This window comes from Melanerpes formicivorus, unplaced genomic scaffold, assembly GCF_026170545.1.
Source record: "Melanerpes formicivorus ecotype bairdi unplaced genomic scaffold, bMelFor1.0.p_v2 SCAF_19, whole genome shotgun sequence".
Lineage (NCBI taxonomy): Eukaryota > Metazoa > Chordata > Aves > Piciformes > Picidae > Melanerpes > Melanerpes formicivorus.
Window position 1 is genome coordinate 14,341,073 of NW_027142371.1, and position 24,106 is coordinate 14,365,178.

Genomic DNA, 24,106 nt, shown 5'->3' on the forward strand with positions numbered 1-24,106 from the left:
GATGAAAGCAGAACCAGCCCTGGCTAGAGCACCTCCTTCAGCAGGAGCCAAGTGTCCTTTTGCTCTGCTTCTCACTCAGCAGCTCCTGCAAAGCAGCTGGACTCCAGCACTGGCTGCTTCCCTGGCCCTGCTGGACAGCCAGCTGCCACCACACCTCCTCCAAGGCCTCTCCATAGAGTTCTCACAGGAGAGCCCAACCGGTGCCAGCTGGTTCTGGACACTGAGTCTGGCAATGGAGCACATGTGTGGCACAGCTGGACAGACCAGCAGCACGTGTGTGACACTGATGGCCAGGCAGGCAGCACAGGTATGGCATGGGTGGGCAGACTGGGAGCACACATGGCACTGCTGGAGAGGGAGCAGATGTGTGGCATTGATGGGCACTCACTCATGTGGCACCAATGGGCAGAGGAGGAGCACACGTGTGGCACTGCTGAGTGGGAGTGGAGCACACCTATAGCTCTGGTGGGCAGACTGGCACCGTATGTGTGGCACTGATGGGCAGACTGGGAGCATACATGGCACTGAGGGATGGGGAGCACAGCATGGGACCGATGGGCAGAGTGGGACAACGTGCATGGCATTGGTGGACAGATCAGGAGCATGTGTGGCACTGCTGGGTGGGCACAGAGCACACACATGGCACAGATGGACAGGCTAGGGGCACAGATGGCACTGATGGACAAGGAGCACACACATGGGACCGATGGACAGACTGGGACCACGTGTGTGACGTTGATGGACAAGCAGGTAGCACATGGGGCACCCATGGACAGATCAGCATGGCTCTGCTGGGTGGGCATGGAGAACATGTGGCACCCAGGGACAGGCCAGGACCACACATGTGCCACCAGCAGCAGCCTGTGCCAACCCACAGCTGCCCGTCTCAGCCCCCGCGGGGCCAGCCGTGACCGGGGGCCCTCGGAGGTGTAGCAGCAGGACAATGTCCCGAACACCACCCTCCCCCTCCCCCCCTCCCCCGCCGCCGGTCACACCGCGGGACATCTCCCCCCCGCCCCCGGAGGATGCTCTCCGTGCTCCCAAGGACCAGGCACGGAGGGCACAGGGGGCACACACCAGGAGCGGGGCCCCAGCCTTTGTCTCCCAGGGGGCCGGTGCGGGGTTGGGGGGGGAGGAGGGGGGGAATTCCGTTCTCCCGTTTCAACCCGGGACAAACCTCTCCGGCTAGACCCTACTGAGGGCGCTACGGGATAATGCCGGGTTTTAGTCCCGCTGCTTTGAGGCTCCGTTATCGGTGGGTGTCTAATCACCCTTCCAACCCCCCAAACCCCTTCCCCGCGGCTCCTCCCCGGCTCTGCGGCGGCAGCTCGGCAGGTGCCCGCCTCCGCCGGCCCGTCCCGCCGCACACGTGCGCCCGAGCCCCGCCGGTCCTTTGTCTGGGACCGGCACCTCCGACATCCTAACCCCGGCTCGGTGGGCTCCTACCCTCCTCCTCGCCCTGTCCCCATTCCCCAGCCCCGTCCGGAGCCGGGGAACTGGGAGGGAGAGGGAGGAGGAAAGAACCGACCGAGCCCCGGTTGTCGCGCATCCCACCGACAAACTGGGAGGGGGAGGAAGAGCATCCCCGGGGTGGTCTGGTTGATGAAACGGTGAACCAGGGATGGAATGAGAGGGGGGGTGTCCCGGTGGTGTCGGTGCGGTTGCTCTAACAGGTGGGATCCCGCTGAGAGGAGGAGGCGACCGGAGAGGGGGCGGAGGAGGCAGGAACGGGCGGGCGGGCGGGAGGAGGGAGGGAGGGAGGGGGACGAGCCGGAGCCGCCTGTGATCCTGTGACAGGAGCGGCTGCTGCTGCTGCTGGAGCCGCCGGTGCCTCCCTCCGCCCGGTTTTGCTGTCCGAGCACCAGAGACACCCCCCCCTATCCCCCTTTCCCTCCTTACTCCTCATCCCGGCTCCTTACCGCGGCTCACAGCCCGCCCCCCCTCATCCCTTATCCCAGCTCCTCATCCCGCTCCCTTATCCCAGCTCCATCCCGGTCGTCGCCTCTGCAAACCCCGTCCCGGGCCGCTGGCCGGGTTCACCGAGCCGCCCCGGTTGCCCCTCCGGGACAGGGAGCGGGACCGGGAGCTGCTACCGCTGCCGTTACTGCTGCTGCCACCGCCACCGTTACCGCCGCCGCCGCCGCCGACCGGGCGATGCCGAAGCCGCCGTTGCTGCTGCGGGGGAGCCGCCCCGGGGACAGCGAGCTGGGGCGGCAGTTCCGGGACTGGTGTTTGCGCACCTACGGGGACTCGGCCAAAACCAAGACGGTGACCCGGAGCAAGTATCAACGAATCGCCGAGGTGCTGCAGGGGGGATCCGGCTCCGGTGGCGGCTCCGGCGGGGGGGAGAAAGGCAAGTTCCAGTTCTGGGTCCGGTCCAAGGGCTTCCGCCTGGGAAACGGCACCAGGGAGGCGACGAAGATGGGTCAAGTGGTGGTATATGTGCCGGTGAAAACGGGAACGGTTAGTGCGCTCCGTGCCCCGGGGGCTCTGTGTCTGTCTGTCTGCCTGCCTGTCCGTGTCTGTCTGTCCTTCCCGGGGGTGCGGGAGGGAGGGGTGGGTGGGTTGCCCGGGGCGGGAGAACGGGCACCCTCGGGGCCCCCCTGTCCCCGCCACTGCGCGCCGGCCCTGTCCCGTCAGCACCGGGCGGCCCAGCCCCGCCGCGCCGCCGGCCGCCGGGAGCGCGCATGCCCCATGCGGGGCGCGACGCGGGGCCCGGCCGCTCCCGCAGCCCTTGCCGCTCCCGGGGCAGCCGCCGCGCCCCCGCCGCCCCGGCCCGCCCGGGATGCGGATGAGGAGAGGCGCCCGCCCGGAGCCTCGCACCTTCCGCCGCCCCGTGTGCCCCCCCCCCCCCCGCTCCATCCCTGTCCCTGTCCCATCCGGTGCGGCCGCTGCCGGCGGGCGGGGGGGCTGAGGGAGGGGGGCGGCTGTGCCCGGCCACTGTGCACCTGCCCCCGCGGGGGGGCCGCGCCGCCGCCCGGTGCGGGCCCCGCTGACCCCCCCTCCCTTCTTCCCCCCGCCCCGTCCGATCACGTTCGCCCGGCATTTCCCATCCGCCCCACGGCCGGGGACGGGGCTGCAGTCAAGGGCAGAGAGCGGCGGGGAGGGGGCGCCGGTACCCCCCGCCCCCGCCGCCGCCGCGCCCTGCCCGCCGCACCGAGCGGAGCGGAGCTAGCCCGGCCCGCTGCGGCGAGCCCGGCCCCGGCGTCCCGCGGCTCTGCCCGCCCCGGCGCGGCCGCTGCAGCCGGTGCCCCGCGGGGGTGCGGGCAGCGGCAGAGCCCGGATTAGGGCAGGCCCCCCCCCCCCTCCGCCTCCCTTCTCTCTCCTCCCCTCCCCTCTCCGCGCCTGCCCGCCCGCCGGCCGCCGTCCCGGGAAACTCCCCCGCCGGAGCCTCATTGTTCGGTGCCCCGCCGGGCCGGCAGCAAGGGGCGCACCGGCCGCCTCCCTCCCTGCCCGCTCCCTGCCTGTCCCTGCCCGCTCCCTGCCTGTCCCTGCCCGCTCCCCGCCCCGCCGCCGCCCGGGGCTCTGCCCCGCCGCCCCATTGTTCCCGTCCCAAGCGCGCTGCGCTCCCCCGGCGCGGAGGCGAACGCGCAACTTTCGCGGTCGTCCCCCCCCTCCAGTCCCGCTCCCCTGCGCTCAGGGGGCTCCGCGCCTGCTTCTCCCCGGGCCCCACCGCCGCCCCCCTCTGCCCGTGGTGGTGGTGGGAGGGGGGAGAAGGGGGGGGGGGGGGGGTACCGTCCGCTGCCGCGCCCGGGCCCGCTGCGGGCCGGCGGGCACAGAAGGGCTCCGGGAGGGATTTCTCTTTTTTTTTCTCACCCCCCCCCCCCCCCCCGCTCCCTGTCCCTCCCCTCCTCTCCCCGCTGCTGCTGCTGCTGCTGCCGCTGCTCTAAAGGGTGCAGTGTTTTCTGTGCACAGACTCCAGCATTGATGTGGCTGGAGGATGCTTCCATTGAGGGCAGCCCATCTGTGGCAAATGCTTCTAAACGCACTATTTACCTCCCATCTGGTCTGCCTGATTATTGGGGGGAGGGGGAAGGGTCATTATTTCTCCCTTTCCCTTCGTGGTGCTCAGAGGCTCCTTTCTTTCTCCCCTTGCAGCCCCCCCTCCCCCATGCCATGCCCCCACAAAAAATTCTCGGCAATTTTTTTGTTGGCTTTTGGGTTGGTTTGTAGAGACCTTTCCCCAGCCCCCTTCTCCCCCTGGCCCCCTAGCCCCAAATCGCCCTGCCGAAGGTGGGTGGGCAGCGGTACCCCGAGGCGCTTCCCCCGGGTCCTCCTCTCCATCCAGCTAGAGACTCTATCCCAGATCTTCCAAATGCTGCAGAGTCATGGTACCCCTGAGAGGCCGAGCCAGACTCCCTCGACCCTGCTGCTCGCTAGACGCCCCCTCCCCTTTGTCCGGGAGGGAGTCCCTGGGGTCAGCAGCTCAACGAGGCCGGCGTAAGCCCGCAGATTCCCCAAGGGCTCCTGCACAGATGAAGTTTCAGCCAGGAGCGTGTCTAGGCCCCCAGCATCTTCCGTGGCAGAGTCCCTGCAGGCTGCAGACAGGAGATACACCCAGGCTCCTGGAACAGGCAAACAAAAAGCAGCCATGCCCCCGGGGACAGCTGAGTTTTTCCAAGGGGCAATCCCACTTCTGTCCCAGCTGCCGGACACTGGGGCGGGGAATGGCTCACAGAGCCGCCGACCGTTGGGGGGAACCCCTCACCAGGTCCCCAAAAATCTCCCAGTGCTGTCCCCGTGGAAGTTGGTGCCTCCCAGTTCCTCCATCCCAGCCCTCCCCAGCCCTTTCTCTGCTGGGAATCCCATTTCAGACGAGTGCAGTCGCTGCCTTCTGGTTATGCCTACAGAGGCTCTCCCAAATTTAGAGAGAACTTGACAGGGATTTTCTTCCTCTCCTCACAATTCAGTGCTCTCCCCATCCTCGGTGGCTCGGGCTGGCTTCGTGGGTGGATTTCATTTCTCTCAAGCAGGCAGTCAAATAATTCAGGAAGCAGATCTGAGCCTTTTGCTCGGCAGTGGAGCCAATATTCTGGTTCAGTGCCTCTTCAGCTGCTTCTCCCCAAATACTTCTGGAGCAGCCTTTCGGTGGCTTTCTCCTGGCCGTGCTCCTCAGCAGCCAGAGCTGGCCGGTCCCGGCCGCTCGTCCTCCTCACACACAGCACATCAGCTGGGGAAGGAGCACGCTTGGGACCGTCCCATGGCTGCAGGGGCAGGACAGGGAGAGCAGGCAGAGGGGAGGCTGGGAGGAGGGGAGCGGGGGGGGGGGGGGGGGGGGGGGCGGAGGGGGGAGCTGCTGGGCTCTATCTGCAGGTCGCTGCAGGAAATCCGAGGTACTTGGAGGGAAAGCTGGACGAGAGGTGTTACAGAGCGTGTAGAGGGCAGCAGCGGGGATAAGGATAAGATCTTTCCTCCCCCTGACAGGGCTGAGGCCACTCCTCCTCTGGAGGAAAAAAAAATACATAAGAAAATATGCTATAATGAGCCCCAATCCCCCCCAAAAATAATAACCCCCGGCAGAGCTGCTCCTTTTGGCTCCGGCACCCCGAGCCGGTTCGGGCATCTCCCTGTGCGTCCCTGGCGAGGAGGGAAATTAACGCGCGCTGATTATTTTCCCTCCCGAGCAACTTTCCCTTGCCCTCCCTCCTCCAGGCCTCTCATCAGCACAGGCCTAATCAGATTTGGGTGGCTCGAGAGCTGGGGCTGTGCAGTGAGAAGGGGGCATCTGCCTGGGCTTGGTGGTCAGAGCAGATGGTGGTCTTCTCAAAGAATGCACTGGGAATAGGAGCAGCAGCGCGGACGGATGTCTGGCACGGAGGCTGCTTCACGTTTCCTTTTCCCAGCTGAACGTCCCAGAGATGCTGGGCATTTAACACATACGATTTAAACCCCTCCCTGTCCCCCCCCCCCCCCCCCCCGAAAACCCAACAAACCCAACCAAAACCAACCAACCAACCAACCAAAACCCCGAACCAACAGCCCTGAGCGGATCAGCAGCACGGGAGGCTGGGCAGCGCCGGGAGGCTGTTGTCTGCCAGCCCCCTTCACGCTGGGGCTGGATGCTGTAGCCTTTAGGTCAGGGAGTTAGCGGGGTGGGAAAGGCAAAACAGGGGGGAAAAAAAAGGCGTTTGGGCTGTACCGAAGAGGAGGAGAAGGAGGAGGAGGAGGAGGGTATCTTTGTGTGCTGCTGCAGCACAGACAATGGCTCCAGCCCAAAGTGCCCAGATCTGCCCTTCCTTCCCGTGGCTTGAGGCGTGCTGGGGCGTGGAACGCCCCTGGACTGAACCCCGGTGCCAGCTGCTGGGCGCTCTCCCTTCTCCCCGAGATCTGCTGAGGACTGTGGGAGGATTTGTTGGTGACAAGGTGCTAAGATGTGGTTCGTTATAATCCCGTGTCCCTCTTGTCCCAAGCATTTAGCATCATTTAGACAGTCTTTCTCCTGCAAATGCAGAGTGAGAGGGAGAGGCCACCGCGGCGCGGGGAAAGGGACAGCCCGGTGGTGACAGCGCTTGGGTGACAACCAGCGATGCAGATGGGCTTGGCTGTGGCTCGGGGTGTGCAGGGGAGGGTTAGGCTCCGACCCGAGCTCGGGCATGAGCTGCAGGAGCAGTTGCAAGCTCTCCAGCCCTGCTGTACCTCGCCATGCCTGGTGGGAGCTTGTCACAGCTCCCGAGCGCTGGCCAGCCTGGCAGGACAGATTCATCCTGGCAGCCTGTGGTGCAGGCTGCAGGGTGAGGCAGGGTGGGCCTGGAGCCAGCCTGGCCCCTGGGGGCTGTGTGGGGGCTTGGGCATTGGCTTGGCAGCACTGCCCATGCAAGGATTTGCTTTTCTGTGTTCTCCCTGCCCCTGCAGAGCTGACACGAGGTGCTGGGCTTCTTGCAGGCTTTGCTGGAGGGCTGAGGGTGTCCCTGGTGGGGTTTGCTTTCTGCTGCTGTGTCCCCACATTGCTGACACGAGGTGCTGGGGCTCATGCAGGCATTGCTGGAGGGTTGAGAGTGGCCACGGTGGGGTTTGCTTTCCTGTGCTCTCCCTGTGCCCGCAGAGAACACAAGGTGCTGAGGTTCTTGCAGGCGCTGCTGGAGGCTGAGGAGGTGTGTGCAGGTGGGTTGCCGTAGCGCACACACAGCTTCCCTGTGCTGGCTCCCCAGAGCCAGGTGCTTGGAGTGATTTCACAGTTGTGCCTGGTGACACCCACCCCAGGAGAGGTGCTGGGGTCAGGGGGATGCTGTGAAGGGAGTGGATGGCAGCACAAAGCAACATGGATGGAGGAAGCTGCTCGGTGACAGTGAGGAGCAGCCTCACACAGGACACCAGATAAACCCCAGAGCTCAGCTCATCCCTAAGCACTTTCTAGCTTTGGAGACAGGAGGCATTGTGCTGTGGGAGCTGCAGTGGCAGGGCTGGGGGCAGCCCAGCAGTGGCAGGGCTGGAGCTGAGGAGCCAGGCATGCTGGAAAGATGCTGCTCCCACGGCTAATAGAGGCCACATTTTTCCTGCACAAGTACCCTTCAATGCTCATATTCAGAGCCCCCAAAAAAGCTGCACATCTATAACCTCTGAGAACATCAGGCAACAGAAGGTTTTCACTCTGTGAATAACCACTTAGACTTTCTGTGGACTTCCAAGTGATAAAAAAGAATAAATCGAGGCCATTCAGAAGAGCCTTTGAGGAGGCAAATCTGCCTGAGGGGATGATCTGGGAAATTGTCTCTTACTTCTATCACACAAACCTCTCCTGCAGCAGGCAGAGCCTTCACCTGCCATGGAACAGCCAACCCCAAGCCACAGGGCAGCGCTGGCTTCCCAAGGAGCTGAATCCATGGCAGGTTTGCATTCCAGCCTGCAGTTAGGAGGCTGGTGTGGTGCTGCCCCTGGGTGTGTGGTCCCAGCCCGCTTCCACTCGAGGGAAAAAGCTTCAAAAGCCTCCCTTCCAGGTTCAGCTCCCACTTTACACAACCTCAGCTGCAGTTTTTGCTTCTGAAGCTGCTTGTGGTAAAGTCACAGCTGTGACACTCCGTGCTCTGGGTCTGGGGAGCTGCCTGGGGCTCACCAAGCAGCAGCAGAAGCCTCCAGTACCTTTGCAAGGTGAATCTAAAGAGCTCTGGCCATCTGCAGTTATGCAGCCTGGCACAGTGAAGTTCCTTGCCAAGCAGGAGATCTGGCAGCAGAGCCCATTTCCAGCTCCTGCCCACTCCCACCCCTCTGGGACAGCCTGCTGAAGCAGCTTCTAGGGATAAGGGAGGGAACCAGCATCTAATTCAGCCCTTGCCTGGTTTCTGCCAAGGCTGCAAGCCTGACTTTAAGGCAGCCCCACCACGGTTGTAGCATTTTGGCAACGGCACACATGGTGCAGGCCCAGCAGGCTCAGCCTCTGGGACTGGCTTTGAGACCTGGAGTTGCATCAGCCAAGGTCCCACATCCCCCTGCTCCTCCTGGTGCCAGCTGGGACTGGGTTACGTGTCCAGCTGAAGAGTTTATAAAGAATAATCTCTCTGCCATCTCCCCTGTCCCATCCCACATGATTCCAGAAGCATCCACAGCAGCATTTTTGGGGCTACCTTTCATCTGACAGTTCTCTCCCTCACCCCACCACTGCTCTCAGATCTGTGGTTCGTGGTGGGCATTGCTCTGCAGAAGGTAAAAAACAAGCAGAGAAGCAAAGCACAGCTCTGCAGGGCCTTGTTGAATGGAGCTGAAGTGGAAGGGAAGGAACCTAGGTCTGAGGAGGGGCCGTGGGTCCAGCTCCTCAGGTGATGTCCCACCTATGGGAAGGGCTTCAAGCACCTGGGGTTCTGAGTTGAGGAGGAGCTGAGGACTGTCTGTAGCAGTGATGGGGAGGTTGTTCTCACCCCTCCTCGCAGGCTGTGACTCAGAGTGGCTGGTTTTGACCACAAGCAGAATTCAGTCACTGAGCAGGGGCAGCAGCAGGGCTCCATAGAGGTGGCCATACTCCTTTCAGTGAGGGCTTCCTCTACAACCTCTTTGTCCAAACCATTCTCAGCCATAATCTCCTGCTAATATCATTTCTTCAGCTTTGGGTTTGCTGTTACTGCTATGAGCAGGCTGCGAACTCACCCTGCAGACAAACAGACATCAGGGGAACCACCGTGGTGTGCAGGAGCATCGATGGGGTGTCCACCCCTCCCCGGTGCTCTGGCTTCACAACCCCTTGTCTGCACTGCTGTGGCAGAGGAATGCAGATTCCTATCTCCTCCTCTGGTGCAAGTCAGCAGTTACCTTCCCCAGCTCTCACATTATCTGTGCCCACCTCTACAAAGAGCTGCCTCAAGATGGGCCAAAGCCACCAGCGAGCTTTGGGGTCTGCTTTCATTAGCTGATTGTAGGCAGGGCAGGTACCTGTTGGCCAAAGCTGGGGGCTCTGTGGGAATGCTGCTGACTTCCCACTGTTGTGGCCAGCGCCAAGGAGCAGCATTTCCTCTGAGGAGAAGGCTGCAGCTGCTGGGTGTGATGCAGGAGCAGAGGTTTGGTGTAACGGTTCCTTTCCTGCCTGCCTGAGATTAGGGCAGCGGTCACTGGAAGTGAAGTGGAGGCTGCCTGTGTCTTAGCAATGTGGCCCTGGGCCTCTCACAGGCTGAGAGCTGAGGACTGAGCTGTTGTGTGAGTGGTTTCTCTCTGTCCTCGCTCTGCTTTGGCTCGGCAGCCCGGGAGGATGCCTTTCCCTCCTGCTTCGTGGCTCAGATGGGTCTGTTCCTGGCTGGGGGCGGGGGGTGTCCTGGGGAAGGTGGGGGTCACTCGCTGCCTGTGGCTTAGAGTTGGGGTTTTCCACTTGCCAGGCACAGTGATGGGTCCATTCCCTGCTGGATGTTCTGAGGGGGACAGGGTAATCCAGTCTGCAGCTCAGAGGCTGAGCTTTGCACTTGCTGGCTGCAGTGCTGGGTCTGTGCTGTGGGTTAGAAATGAACTCGGAGTCAGCAGGCACCCTGCCCACCCCCACACCCCCCCAATAAAAAAGAAAGAGGAGAATAAAGTTTGGGATTCCTGGCATGGCAGAGGGATCTCAAAGCAAACCCTGAGTCATCCCTGCTGCCGAGACACGCAAAACCTTCTGGGTTTTGGTGCTGCGAGGACCATCCACGTCCAGGCTGCTGCCCGGCGGCCAGCAGGGCGTTCCCCGTCTGCAGCCTCCCAGCCCTGGGACAAGCAGCCAGCCCAGAGGAGCTGGTCCCTCGGGGATGCTTTGGGATTTGTCATCCCCCATCTATGGCTTGGATGCCGAGCCCCTGGCACTGTGCTGGCTGGGAGGAGGCCTCCCTGCTTCCCGCGCACCTGCGCCGGGCGCTGGGATCCAGCAGAAAGCCCTTGAGCTGGTGACAAAGGTCTGGATGTGGGCTGGAAAGTACAGTCCTGTCTCTTAGCAACTGGTTCCTACCTCTGAGCTCTCGGAGCCGTGTGTGGGACAAGGAGCATCAGTCACGCTCCTGCTGCAGCAGCAACGCGCCGAGGAGGGGATGGGGAGGGCCCGGGGGGGCGTGGGGGGGGATCAGCCCGGCTCCAGCCACCGCCAAGACGCTTAGAGAAGCTCAGGCATTTCTAACACAAGCAGTCATCTGTGAGTCCTAATCAAAGCTGGGCTTTAATTGCTTTCCTCGTGCCCTGCTCGGCACGGCGATGGCAGAGGGATCGGCTGGCGCGGCGGCCGCCTGCCAGCTCCCTCCGAGGCTGCTCCGCTCCGCTCTGCTCTGCCCCGCAGGGGTTTGGTTTTTCTTTTGGGCACAGGGGTGGAGACCGAGGAGGGAGGAGGAAGAGAGAGAGGACGGGGCCCGTGTATTTCTAGAAAAACGAGATGTCCCCAGGTCCTTCCCTGAACTCCTCTGCACCGCACTCGGGAATCCCCGGTCCGTGCACTGCCGGTTTCTCCCCTCCCCACCTCCCCCCACCCCCCGCCCCCTGCCCGGTGCTGGCTTCTGCTGTTTCACCCTCGTGTTTCCTCCTCCTCCTCCTCACCAAAAGCAGCTCCTCTCTGGTGAGCATTTCTCAGGGGCTCCCTCGCCAAGTGCTGCTTCATAAACATTTTCGCGAATCCTCTGCTTTGTCCTCCTAATTAACCATCCAATTGGCCCCCGATGGAGCCTTCACCTCTCCCGTGAAGCTCCTGCTTGCACAGATTATAACCTGTCAGCTGCCAATTTATTCCTCACGCAGAGGGCAGGTTATATTAATTGTCTGCCTTCCCTGCCCCCTTTGCTTTGCCCTCCCTCCCTCCCTCCCTTCTGCTCCCGGGAGCAGCCCCGTTTGGAGAGAGAGGCTCCCAGCAAAGCAGGAGGACCCAGCTGTGTGGCTGCTCTGCATGGCCCACGTGTCCAACCTGCAGTGGTGTGGCAGCTGGACCAGATGTCGATGGGATGTCACTGGCCTGTGTCAGACCTGGGAGAGGGGGGGTCTCAGTGGATCATAGAATAGGATCATAGAATCAGTCAGGGTTGGAAGGGGCCACAAGGATCAGCTAGCTCCAACCCCCCTGCCATGGGCAGGAACACCCCACACTAGATCAGGCTGCCCAGAGCCTCATCCAGTCTGGGCTTAAACACCTCCAGGGACAGGGCCCCAACCACCTCCCTGCACAACCCATTCCAGGGCTTCACCACTCTCATGGGGAAGAACTTCCTCCTCACCTCCAGCCTCAATCTCCCCACCTCCAGCTTCATTCCATTCCCCCTAGGCCTATCACTACCTGAGATCCTGAGCAGTCCCTCCCCAGCCTTCCTGTAGCCCCCTTCAGATACTGGAAGGCCACAATGAGGTCACCTGGGAGCCTTCTCTTCTCCAGACTGAACAGCCCCAACTCCTTCAGTCTGTCCTCACAGCAGAGCAGCTCCAGCCCTCTGCTCATCCTCCTGGCCCTGCTCTGGACACCTTCCTGCACCTCCAGATCCCTCTTGTAATAGGGGCTCCAGGACTGGAGGCAGTACTCCAGGTGGGGTGTCAGTGGATGGATTACCCCTGACAAAGCTTTCAACCTGCTTGACTTGTGTGTGGTGTCCCCCCCTGCCCTACCACATTTAGTCTCAGTCAGGAGCTCAAAACCAAAACCCACTTGGTGATCCCAGATGAATGGAGAATCCTTCCTGGGCCTTATTCACAAGTCAGGACTTGGCTTTTGCAAGAGTTGAGGTCCACCTAGTGTGGTTTTGATGGAAGAGAGCCAGAACACAGAGAGGCTTTACCTGAAGGCAGGGAGAAACCAAAGAGATTTCCATCAGCATCTCTCCCCCGTGTCCCCACCCCCCCAAACTGGTGTGCAGGACCCCCCACCCCCTTTCAGAGCTCCTGCTCTCACTGTGGGCTTTGCTGGGTTCCCATGTCGGGAAGGGGGTGCTGGAGTCTGGCAGGAGCATCATGCATGGCCCAAGACCATCCACAGCTAAGGTGCAATGTTCTTGCTCATGGGGAGCAGCAGCCAGGGAGGTGATGGTGCTTGGGTGTGGAGCAGAGCAGCATCTCCAGGCTCTGACATCAGGAACGAGCTGTATGGAAAGCCATATGGTGGGGTGACACAGCTCAGGTCCTGCAGTGCCCTTACCTGGCACAGGGGCTGGGGCTGGCAGGGGAGGGCACACAGGTCTTTGACCCCCCCCATGGAAGGGCTGCTGAGCTGTCAGTGTGTTTCCTGGAGGCACATCTTGCTGTTCCTCCGGGAGTCTCCGACTGTGGCCCACATAGCCAGGGAGCAGGGAGCTGACACCAGGCTGCCAGCACCCAGGGCTCAGCCTCTCAGCCCAGCCTGACCTTGATTCACTGGTGCATCATTTGGAAATTCTTTTACATAATTTTTGCTTGCCACTGACGAGCTGAGCTGAGCTGAGCTGCCAGGGCTGCTCCCAGCCTCCTCCTCCTCCTCCTCCACTTTCACTTTGACACCAGCGAGTCCCCGCTGGAGGTGTGACGATGTCACCCGGCTGCCCTAGCGCTGCTGGGTCTGTTCCCAGGGAGACAGGGGTCACCTTGCTGGGACAGGGACAGGTGACCTCATCACTTCTCCAGAGTGCCTTGGCCCCCTCTCACTCGCAAGGTTTTGCTTTGGTGGTGATCTTCACGAGATCAGTGCCGGGGTGCTGGGGAGATGCTCTCGGTGCTAAGTTACTTCAAGGGAGAGGCAGCTCCCAGCGTGTTCCGAGTCACAGCTCTCTATTGTCCCTAGTTTTTAGGTTTCTAGCCTTAGATTTCCCTCAGGATGCTATGGAACATAAACACTCTTCTAACTAGAAAGCCACTCTACCATCTTCCCCTCTTCCCCCCACCCCAGGTAACGTGCTCCCTCAAAGCAAGAGGCAAGTGACATGAGGCAATTGCTGCCCATCTTTGCAGGGTTATTGAAGAAACACCTCCAAACTCCCCCCACTGTCACCCTGCTCGTTTCAAACCAGTCAGAAATGCTGCAGTGTTACAACGATCCCCAAGTAACAGCGTCAGTGATGCCAGCCCTGGTAGCCAGATGTGGCCTGGCCCTTGTCCCACGCAGGCCCCAGCTTGCTGCAGAGCCCAGCAGTGCCCAGCTGATGGGTGGCCCCAGGGGAGGTCATTTCCCCAGGCAGCTCACTCAGGTGTCCTGCTCAGGAGGTTACAGAAGGCTCTTTCACCAGAAAGGGTGAGAAGTGGTGCTCCAGCAGCTGCCCTGCGGCACCCAAGGGTTTGTGACCTTTGGAACAGGCTGCTCCCCACCCTGCCACCCTGCCTGCAGGCACAGCACCAGCTCCCCACTCCTTCCCAGCAGGCAGGTGTGGTGGGGTCATGTTTGTCGGGGTGTATCTGCCTGCCAGATCCAGCTGCTCCTCTGCTTCCTGGCCAGGAGGCAGCTCTGCTCTCCTGCGCGGTGCAAAATGTCCTCTGCCTGCTGGGCAGAGCAGCATCCGAGCCAGCTTCTGAGCAGGGATCCCAGCAAGCCTCTGAGCCAGCACCCCAGCAAGCCCCTGCCTGCCTGGCTTCTCCTCCCTCCCCCATGCAGTTCCTGTGTGGAGGGCAGCCCCGTTCCCGAGGGAGCAGCCATCCCCCGGCCCCGGCAGCCACCCACCTCCCCTGGGCAAGGTGCCCACAGCCCACCTGGGCCTTCTCGGCAGCCGCTGCCACTTCCAGGCTCGCCCCTCCCAGGCTGCTGCGGTTTTATTCCCCAGGCTTGGGATCCAGGAGAGGAATAAGATGAGGTCAGAGCAAAAAAATATAAGGCCTATCCCCATCTCGATGGCTCAGCTGTGGCTCCTTCCTAAGAGGAGCCTGTCTCCCACTGAACCACGCACACACACCTCAGCTTTGTTTGCCCTCTAAAAACACAGCGCCCAGCTCCCCCTCCCAGGGAAGTGTTTACTTTGCACACACACACTGAAAGTCCTGTGTGCAGTCCTGGGGAGAGAAACAATGGCAGAGCACCCAGGGCAGGCTGGGGACCGGGGCCAGCCCCTGGCTCCTGGGGATCAAGGCATCGCTTTGCACCAAGGGCTGGTTCTTTGTGCCTGGGCGTCCCCCGGAGAAGGGGGAGGACTTCTCCTTCCTCCGGGGCTGGAGTGAGGCTCAGCTGATGAGCAGAGGCTGGGGCTGCTGCAGTAAGTAGGACTGTGGCTGTTGAGAGCGGGATGGGGCTTGCTGTGTGCTTGGTGGTTCGTGCAAGACGACAAGAGAACTGCTGAGCAGGGAGAAACGGCGTCGAGGTTCTAGCAGCCACTTCTCCTCTTGGGTTTGTTTTCTTCATCCAGAAATAATCAGAAACATTCCCCAGCAAAATATTTCCAGGAAAACAACAACAACAACAACAATAACAACCAAACCTAGCCAGCCAACCAGCCAAACAAAAAAGCCCCCAAACAATAACAACATCTAACCCCCCAAAACAACCAAATCTGTAAGGGAGAGCATTTCCCCATGCTCTGCTGCTGGGTTCTGCCTATCAGGAGCAGGACAGCTGATCTTCTCCTCAGCCCAGCAGCTCCCCAGTGCCCATTCCCAAGGTGTGCACTGTGCCCCTGGCGTGAGGGACCAGGGGAAGAGGGAAGTTCGAGGAACTGAGCTCCTCTTTCTCCTCTCAGCATTAGCAGAGGGAGCCTGCTGTGGTTTAACATATCCCCCGCAAAAGCTGCTTTCATCCTACACCTAAATACCAAGAGGAGTGAACTTCCTAAAGCCCTGGAGAAGTCTAAATATAGAAGCCAATCAAGGGCTGGCTTCCCAGAGATGAGAAGTACCCAGCAAACAGTTCTCTTGATCAAAAGTTGTAAGAGTCCATATTGGAATGAAACGTCTGTGGCGGCTCTGCAGCCTGTGCCCAAGGAGGCAGTGCTGAGGTGGGCTGAGGTGCCCACGGTGCCAGGCACAGGAAGGCAGCCAGGAGGTGGTGGGATGCTCAGGGAGGTGGACTTGAGGTTATCACCTCTAAAGTACCTGGGAGGTGGACTTGAGGTTATCACCTCTGGAGCACCTGGGAGGTGGACTTGAGGTATCACATCTAGGGCATCTGGGAGGTGGGCTTGAGGTTATCACCTCTAAAGTACCTGGGAGGTGGACTTGAGGTATCACCTCTAGGGCACCTGGGAGGTGGGCTTGAGGTTATCACCTCTGGAGCACCTGGGAAGTGGATTTGAGGTATCACCTCTAGAGCACCTGGGAGGTGGACTTCAGGTTATCACCTCTGGAGCACCTGGGAGGTGGACTTGAGGTTATCACCTCTGGAGCACCTGGGAGGTGGACTTGAGGTATCATCTCTAGGGCCCCTGGTGAGGATATCCCTGGCAGCACAGTGGGATTTCATCCCTTGCTGTATGTCTTAGTTTCTGTCCAACTTCTTTTTCCTCTGCACATCCACTCCCTGGTGATGATTTTTTTTTTCCCCCCAGGAGAACAGAAATTGCCTTAGAACAAAGGCACAACTTGCAGGAAATTAGGCAGCTGCAAGAGCAAAGAGCAGCAGAGGAGAGTGCTCAGATAAAACAACCCCGAGCAAACCGCCGAGGGCTCACGGGACGGCCGCTTGCCGCAGGGCTCACGCTGCCAGCCTGGGGAACCTGCGGCCATGCCGTGGGGCAGCTGCCTCCAGCCTGGCACTGGGCAACCCAGATCCTGACCCGGCTTGGGGACAGTGGCCATGCCCCAGAGCTGTTGGGCAGCGAGGACTCAGGCAGAGCCAACGATGCTGTGTGTAAGGGAGGTGACCTTGAGGGGCAGCTCGATGCAGCTGGCCTCAAACCTTCCCATCTGGGTGTCCCAGGATGGAGGTGACAGTGACCCTTCCAGAAGGCAGCAGGAAATTGGGGGTTTAATGTGCTGAGATCCTCTGTCCTGGGATGGGGGGGGGAACACATGCTGTGGTTGGGAGATAGAGAGATGAAGGCTTTCATGTGGGAAGGGTGAGGAGGGGCGAGGGCAGAGGGTCTGCTCCCTGGGCACAGAACAGAGCACAGCCATTATCAGGCTGCTGGCAGGAAGAGGCTTTTGAGTCACAGGAAGCTGAACTGGGCTGGTATCAGCCCCTCGCTCCCAGGCCAGGGCAGCTCTTTATCTGCCGTTGAAGGCAGCAGATGGGGAAGCAGTCGGTGCTCCAGCTCGTCCCACTGCTGCTCTACCACCCCTGCCCCACAGCCCTCCAGCGTGCCCCCCCTCTGAAAAGGGAGGCTCCCTGTGGAGCAGCGAGGTGAGGGCAGCTTCCTGGGCCCCAGGAGAGCTCCAGCCTGGCTGGAGGAGGCAGAAATTGCCCCTTGCCAGCTGGTGCTGGGGAAGAGCCAGGACCCCTCCAGGCTGTTGAGGTCCTCCAGCCTAGCCACTCCAGGTGGCCTGAAGAAGAGCTGGGAGTGCTCAGGCTTCGGCGAGCTGGCTCCCTGGCTCGCTGCTCAGATTCTCCCAAATCAAAATCCAAGATGGGGAAGGGCTTGCTTGCAGGTAGCGCCTGGCGCCGAGCCTGCACGGAGGCTGGCAGGCAGCGCTTCGCACGGAGCCTGCCGCTCGTCCCTTGGCCTCTCGGAGGAGCTGCCCTGGGCTGGGAGTCTGGTTTCTTGCAGGGCGGTGGCAGCTCGCAGGGGCTCGGGCTAGAGGTCACGGCGGGGCAGCGTGGAGGGGATCGGATGGCAGCTGCTGGCCTTAGACCTGCTGCCCTGCTGCAGAAAACCCAGATCGCTCCTCAGTGCTGCAGCTGAGCTGCGCCTCCCTCCAGCGATGCCAGCTTTCAGAGAGCCAGGGAACCGTCTGGGTGGCAAAAGACCTTTGCACACAGGCTGGGCAGCTGGGGGATGGCTGCAGGAGCCTGCTGGGAGACACCCAGTGGGTCACCTTCTGGAGATGGCCCGGTGGAGGAGGGCAACCGTGGAGTGTGGGTGCTGCTGTCAGGCTTTGAGGCAGGACAGGGATGCCATGGTGGTGAGGGGAGCAGCAGGGAGCGGGCAGGATGGCTGGGAATGGGGGTGGCAGGTGGCTGTCCCTGGGGGTCTGCCCACATACAGGGGCTGTGGGGTGCAGGACCCTAATTGTCTGCAGGGTACAGAGCTCTGTGTGCCTTTAGGGTGCAGGACCCTGAGTGTCTGTGGGGTGCAGGACCCTAATTGTCTGCAGGGTGCAGAACTCTGTGTGCCTTTAGGGTGCAGGACCCTGGCTGTCTGTGGGGTGCAGGACCCTAATTGTCTGCAGGGTGCAGAACTCTGTGTGCCTTCAGGGTGCAGGAGTCTGGGTGCCTGTGACGTGCAGCATGCTTGGTGCCTGTGGGCTGCAGGACCTTGAATGCCTGTGGGGTGTGGGACGTGGGTGCAAAGCCGTAGGTGCTAGTGGGGTGCAGGACCCTGGGTCTGCAGGGTGCACCCCTGGGTGTCTGTGGGCTGCAGCCCCCCGTCTTGCTGCAGCCCCCCCAACCCCCTCCCGTGTTTCTGCATCCCGGGGGCCGGACTCGTCTGGCCCCTGCCTGCAGCTTGAGGCCCCAACACGGGGGGGGACCCTGCCCGCCGCCGGGTCCTGCCCTCGCCCCGGGGGCCCTGGCCGCGGCGCGGCCGTGCCGGGGGTGAGGAGGCGGTGGCGGCGGGCCCGGGCCGGCCCCGGGGAGCGGATTACCGCCGGCAGCGGTTGCCATGGTTACCCGCTACCTGCCGGCGGGCCTCAGCCCAGCCCGGCCCGGGCCCTCCCTCGCTCCCCGCCGCCGCGGCAGATGTCACCGCCCGGCTGCGGGGCCCGGGGCTGGCCGGGCGCTGCCTGCCCCCCTCCCCCGGGCCGGGTCACCACCCCCCGGAGAGCCCGGCACAGCCGAGCGCAGGGGCGGCGGCGGGCAGCAAGGGGCAGCCCGCAGCGGGGCGGGCAGGGCACGGGGGTCGGGCAGGGCAGGGCAGCGCTGGGGCAGCTGCCGAGAACAAAGGTGCCGGGGCAGGGGCTCGGCGTGCCCCGGGACGGCGCTGCCTGCAATGGCTGTCGGCTCCCGCTGCGCCCCGGCAGCCGCGGCGGGCACCGGCGCCCCGCCGGTGGGGGAGGCCACGGCCCCACGCAGGCAGCTCCCGGCACCGCTCCGGGCGGTGAACGGAGCCCGGCAGCGGGAGGCGGTTGGGATGGGCGAGGGGGAGGCGGAGGAGCTGAGGGTGGCTGGCGGGGAGAGCTCGGAGAGGTGGGGCAGGGGGACGGGGAGGGCAGAGGAGGGAGCGAAGCGCTGGGCAGCGGCAGCTGGGAGCGGGATGTGGGAGGCAGGGGGATGTGAGGACTGGCGAGCAAAGAAACGTGGGACCGAAAACAAAGGCTGCTGGGGAGGGGAAGGACAGGATGGGAACCTGGAGCAGAGGAGGGAGAGCGGTGGTGGTGCTGGGGAGGAGGCAGGAGGGAGAAAGAGACCTGTGGGGTGGGGTACGCAGGGATGGAAAGGGGGGAGACAAACTAACGCTGGGCAAATACAGGGGAAAAGAGGATGCTGTGAGGGGGCAAAGAGGCTTCCTCCCCGCTGGCACCTGAAATGCTGCCTGATTCCAAGCACTTGTGGTCGAGGCTGAGCTTTGCTGCTGAAATCTTCTCCTCCTTTTGGGAGCAGGTGATTCCAGGGGGTGAAAGCATCCTTTATTCCCACCCTTCTTCCCAACAGGATTTGTATTGCTTTTTAAACCTAAGGGGTTTTAAAGCTGTTCTGAGATATTATGGGCTCTGACTCATGCCTTGAACACTCGTGAGCAATACTGGGTGTGGAAGGAGGAACTGGAGGGGTGTGGGCCCTCTCGGAGGTAATCCAGAGCACTTGTGTCCCCTTGAATCCCGGGTCAGCGTTTGCCAGGTATAAACCTCTGTAATTCTAGAAGCACTGGCTCCTGCACCCTGCTCCTTCCATCCAGTGGCTTTGATTCAGCTTGCATCTCACCTGCTTCCCAGAGCTAAATAGTCATCACGGGGAGAGAAGTCACAAGGCTTGATGAGGGGATGGAGAGATGCAAGGAGTCAGGAGAGGGTTGCTGCAGGGGATGGGATGTCGAGGAGGCAGCTCTGGCATCCAGCTGGGGCAGAGAGGAAAGCAGAGAGGCTTAACTACAGCCATTCTGAAACCGAGGAGGAAATAGGGACCCGCTGATGGAGCAGGGAGGAGGGCGTCAGTTGTTTGGGATGGCCCTGGAAATGGTGATTTGTGTGGAGGGTTGGCTGCAGCCTTAATTTGAGGGCTCTGCTTGTGGCATCTGACTGTGCATTTCTCCTGATGCATTTTCCTTTGTCCTGTTTCTGTAATTATCCTCATTTCAACCCTGCTCTGAGGATTATTGGTCAGTAGGAAGCCTCCTAATGCCCGCTCCTCCTTGGCAGGGGAATACCCATGCCCTCGATTAGAGTGAAACTCCCTGAACGGTGACAGAAGGAATTAGATCCATACTCCTCAAAGATGCTCCCCCGGGGCAAAGTTTCCCGACCCCCACCACGGCAGCGCTGCCACCCTGCCCCTTGTGTTCGCTCTCCAGATTCTCTTTGTTACAGCCACCTTCAGAGACAGCTCCGGGCTCCCCGAGGCAGGGCAGGAAGGGGGTTGGGGTGGTGTCTGTGGCCGGGGTGGGCACACAGAGCTGTCCCACCGTGCTCTGTGCCCGGTATGGGCAGTGCCTGCTGTGAAACTGGGGCGAGGTGCCAACTTGAGCAGGCAGCCTTTGCAGTGTGCTTCCCGAGATGCTGGCTAGTCTGGGGGGCGGTCCCTCTAAATGATTGATTTTTGAGAGTCCCTTGGCTGGTGGCTCAGGAGCAGCATTTATTCAATCTATAGACCGTGGAAGATAACACAGAGCCTGGCCACCAGCAGCAACAAAACCCAGAGGGTAGGAGCCTGGGTGTTCCCGTTGCCTGCAGACATCTGCCAGCCTCTGCCCTCACTCACAGGTGCCCGGAGTGCACCTGAGGAGGCTGGCTTGCAGGTCACCGAGGTGGGCAGGTGGCTGTGTGTGCCAGCTGGAGGGCATCCCTGCGTGCCAGTTGGAGAGGCAGGCCTGAGGGACACGTGTGGGTGTGTAGATTCTATCCTTTGGTATCCATCCAGTGCAGCACGGCATTTTTCCAAGGAGCTAACACAGCGACCTCCCCAAGCCTGGCCCTTTCTTTGGGCCCCCCCGCCCTGCCCTGCCCTCCCGGTAGCCACCCACCACCTCCCATGAGCCCTCCCCACCCCGGTGCTTTGTGCCGGAGCGCGGCTGGCAGCCGGGTACCGAAGGCAGCCTCCCCTTCCCCTGGCACACCCTGCCAGCGGGAGCTGACACCGCCGGTGCCAGCCAGCTCAGAGGAGCACTGCTCCCCACACTTCCCACTCCCACCAGTCTGTCACCACTGCCGTGTGGCAGAATTACAGCCTCCTGCTCCCCGGCACATCCTAACACACAAAGAGCTGCGCTGCTGCCGCTGCCGCCGCCGCTGCTGCTGCCAGCGCTCAGCTGCTCTGCGTCTGCGGGAGAGGGAGAGGGAGGGGGCCCCGCAAAGGTCAGTGCAGGGAAGGAGGGCGACGCTGGTTCCTTCCTTTCAGGGCCGTATCCTGGCATCGCACTGCGACCTTGTCCTGCAGACCGAGTGCTGAAGGACTGCAGCCAGCCAGGGCGTCTCACGTTGTAGGGCTTCCCAGGATGGTTTGGTACCATGTGCGGGTCCAAAGAGCTTCCCCTGCCCGTTCCCTGCCCGTGGCAAAAACACCCACCCCAAATAGTGAAAATGGAGTTTCTTGTTTGGTTGTGACTCCACTCTGGACTCTTCCCTTGGTTGGTTGTTAGTTTGTTTCGTTGTTGGTTCATTTTCTTTCTTCCTTTCTTTTTCTTTCTCTTGGTTCCTGGCCCAATTTCACTGTCAGCTTTAGCAGCACGACAGCAGCAGCAGCAGCAACAGCAGCAGCCACCACTGCCCTGGCTCCAGCAGGATCCTCCCTGGAGCACTGTCTTAATTTATCCCCCACATCCCCCATGCCCAAGGCAGCCCGGGGCTGGAGCACCGCAGCTCTGCCCCCTTCAACCGCAGTTAGCCCCCGGCCCATCTCGTCACCCCTGTCACCCATCACTGACACTAACTCGAGTTGCCTGCGCTGTTGTAGGGGGCAGATGGACTGTCAGAGCCCGAGGGCATCTCTCTGAAACGCGTGGCAGTGGTGGAAGATTTCTTTGACATCATCTACTCCATGCATGTGGAGAGCTCGTCGGAGCCGGGCAAAGCACCCAAGCATGCGGGGCAGAAGAAAACCTACCGAGCGGTGAGAGCCCCGGGCAGCCAGGGGACAGGGACAGGGACAGGGCTGGGAGGCAGGGCAGGTGGAAGAGGAGTGGTTGGGGGGAGGCAGGGGAGAGGGAGAGTCCCAGTTTTGCCTGCTCGGGGAGGTGTTGGAAGGCAGAGCAGCTGTGCTGGGGAGTGAGCGGCAGCGGCTGCGCAGCGGGGACGGCTGCCGGGAGAGGAGACCAAGTGAATCATACAAAGACAAGTGTCTGGGGGGGGGGAGGATGGGGGGAGAGAAATGCTCAGTGTTCCTGATGGGCAAGGGGATGTTTGCCCAGTCCCTTCGCACTCTGCTCCCTGCCATCTGCCTCCCTGCCTCCCTTGGCCGGAGGGAAATGGCTCACATGGGCCTTGAAGGGCAGGAGCAGCCAGAAAGGGGCACGGCCACAGCCCACTCCTCTTCCCCGGCTGGGTGGATGCTCTGCTCTTGCCAGCCCTTGGCTGGGCTTCCTCCCTTACAAAATGGAGGCAGGCACTGAGCTAAGTCTCATCAGGTGCTCCTCGGATGCTGAGAACCAGCTCTATCCATCCTGAAACCACTCTAGTTAGGTCAGGAATAATTTAGCTTGAAGTGTGCTTCTCCAGGGAGCTTGCTGTTTCTCCTGACTCTGCACAGCCCTGCCATGCAAACATTTGGGGCTTTCCTTTTACAAGAAGAGCTGAATTTACTGTCCAAACCCGAGCTGCTCCCTTGAATCCCACAGCCCTAAGGACCCAGGTCGCTTAGAGACAAGAGAGGCTGGCTGGCAGCTCGGGTCTCTGGTGTATTCATCATCTCAGAGAGGTCTGTGCAGGCTGCCCTGGGCTCTGGGATGATGCCTGAGATTATGCAGGGCTCAGTGTGCTGCCAGAGCCGGCTCAGGGGTGGAGTCTGTCCTGCTGCCCTGCCTGTCCTGCATATGTCCCCTGGCTCCATCCACGGCTGCTCATGCTGGAGGAGCTGCCCAGTGCCCTACATCCCTCCCCCCACGCACACCAGGACCACCCCCCCTGCTCCCCCCCTGCTCAGTGAGCTGGGCTCTGTGCTCACAGCTCCTGGCACCGCTCAGCACCCTGCACGCTCAGTTCCTGCCCCCATCGAACGTGAGGCTGCTGGCCAGGGCACATGCTGACCCTCCCTGACCAGGGCTGGGTGACCTCTTTATGGTCCAGGAGCAGGGAGGGGACGACAGCCCCACCAGCATGACCACAATTCAAACCCTTCCCACTCATTTCCCCAGCAGACCACCCTGACCCTCCCCTAATTCCTTCAATTCAGGTCCCTGGAGGACTAATCCGTGCCCTGCACAGCCCCGGGGGAGCAGGCTGGATCCGTCTGTTTTCCCAGGCCTGCTCACATCAGTCAGAGAGAGCTCCACGCTCCACCCCTCGTCTCCCTCTTGAGCTGAGATCATCACATTAGCTGCCTGTATCCCCTCCTGACCTGGCAGGACGCTGCTGCCTGGGCTGCCTGCCCTCGCTCCTGCCCTGCCTCCCCGCAGCCGGGGCCGGAGGGTGAAATGCTTGCACCGAGCACCCAGTGCCGCGGCTCAGGGGCACAGAGGGGCACTGCTGGACGGCCAGCTTGGGAGGCTGGGCTGGCTCTCCTGCCGTGCCTCTCCCTCTCCCTCTCCCTTTTCCCCACCGTTTCTGATTAGAGGCGCTGGAGAGTTTGCCCTTGTCCATGACCTCCGGAGGGAGGCAATCAGAAAGGGAGTTCGGATGGGAGATAACTCATCAGGGAAGCTGCCTGCTCTGCAGAGCATCAAATCAGCTGAGAAATAACAACTGGATCACTAAAATTAGCCCAACATTTGCAGCAGACACCGTGGGCTGGCTGGAGCAAGAGCGGCAGGGGGGAAGCAGGCTCAGCCCCGCGGGCAGCCCTAGGGGACAGTCCCTGCCCGCCCCAGCAGCCCACGTTTGGCACCAGTAATTTTCGGCGTGCCCCCTTGACGTTTCTGGGGGCCTCCCTAGTGCCTGTGTGCTGCTGAACACCGCGCAGAGGCAAAAGGCTGCGCCGAGCGGCTCAGGCACAGCGCAGCTCGCTGGGGCTTGGTAGCTAAGTAGGAGGAGAATCCCATGAGGACCAGGCGCTGCATCCTCCATTTGAAGGGCTGGGACAAGGTCCCTGCCTGAACTTTCCACCCATCTGGCATTAGCGGGTATGGAAAAGCTCGGGCTCTGCTGCCGCTCAGTGGAGATGAATGTCTCTTCCCTGCCATCACAACGGGTCATGGGCTGCAGCAGCCACCCGCCCGCCCGCCCGCCAGCCTCTGCCCCATCCCACTGCTGCTGCCACCCCCATCCATCCCGAGCTCCTGCATCGCCCTTTCCTGGAGGGCAGAAACCCGCTTGGAATGTAGGGCTCCTTAGCTTTAGTCACCAGCCGAGGTGGGAGGGCGATGCCCGCTGGGGGGGTGGGGATGAGGACGTCCTGGGCTGTCCTCCCGGCTCA

At 61.7% G+C, this 24,106-nt stretch overlaps 1 protein-coding gene across 1 annotated transcript in view; it reads left to right on the forward strand.

The window, feature by feature from the left end:
- Nucleotides 1-1,942: 1,942 nt before the first annotated feature.
- Nucleotides 1,943-24,106, forward strand: part of NOL4L (nucleolar protein 4 like) — a 71,634-nt gene continuing 49,470 nt past the window's right edge. The window contains exons 1-2 of the mRNA XM_068150199.1: nt 1,943-2,463; nt 21,494-21,649. Of these exons, the coding sequence (XP_068006300.1) occupies nt 2,155-2,463; nt 21,494-21,649 (465 nt within the window). The 5' untranslated portion in view covers nt 1,943-2,154. The remainder of the gene's footprint in view (nt 2,464-21,493; nt 21,650-24,106) is intronic.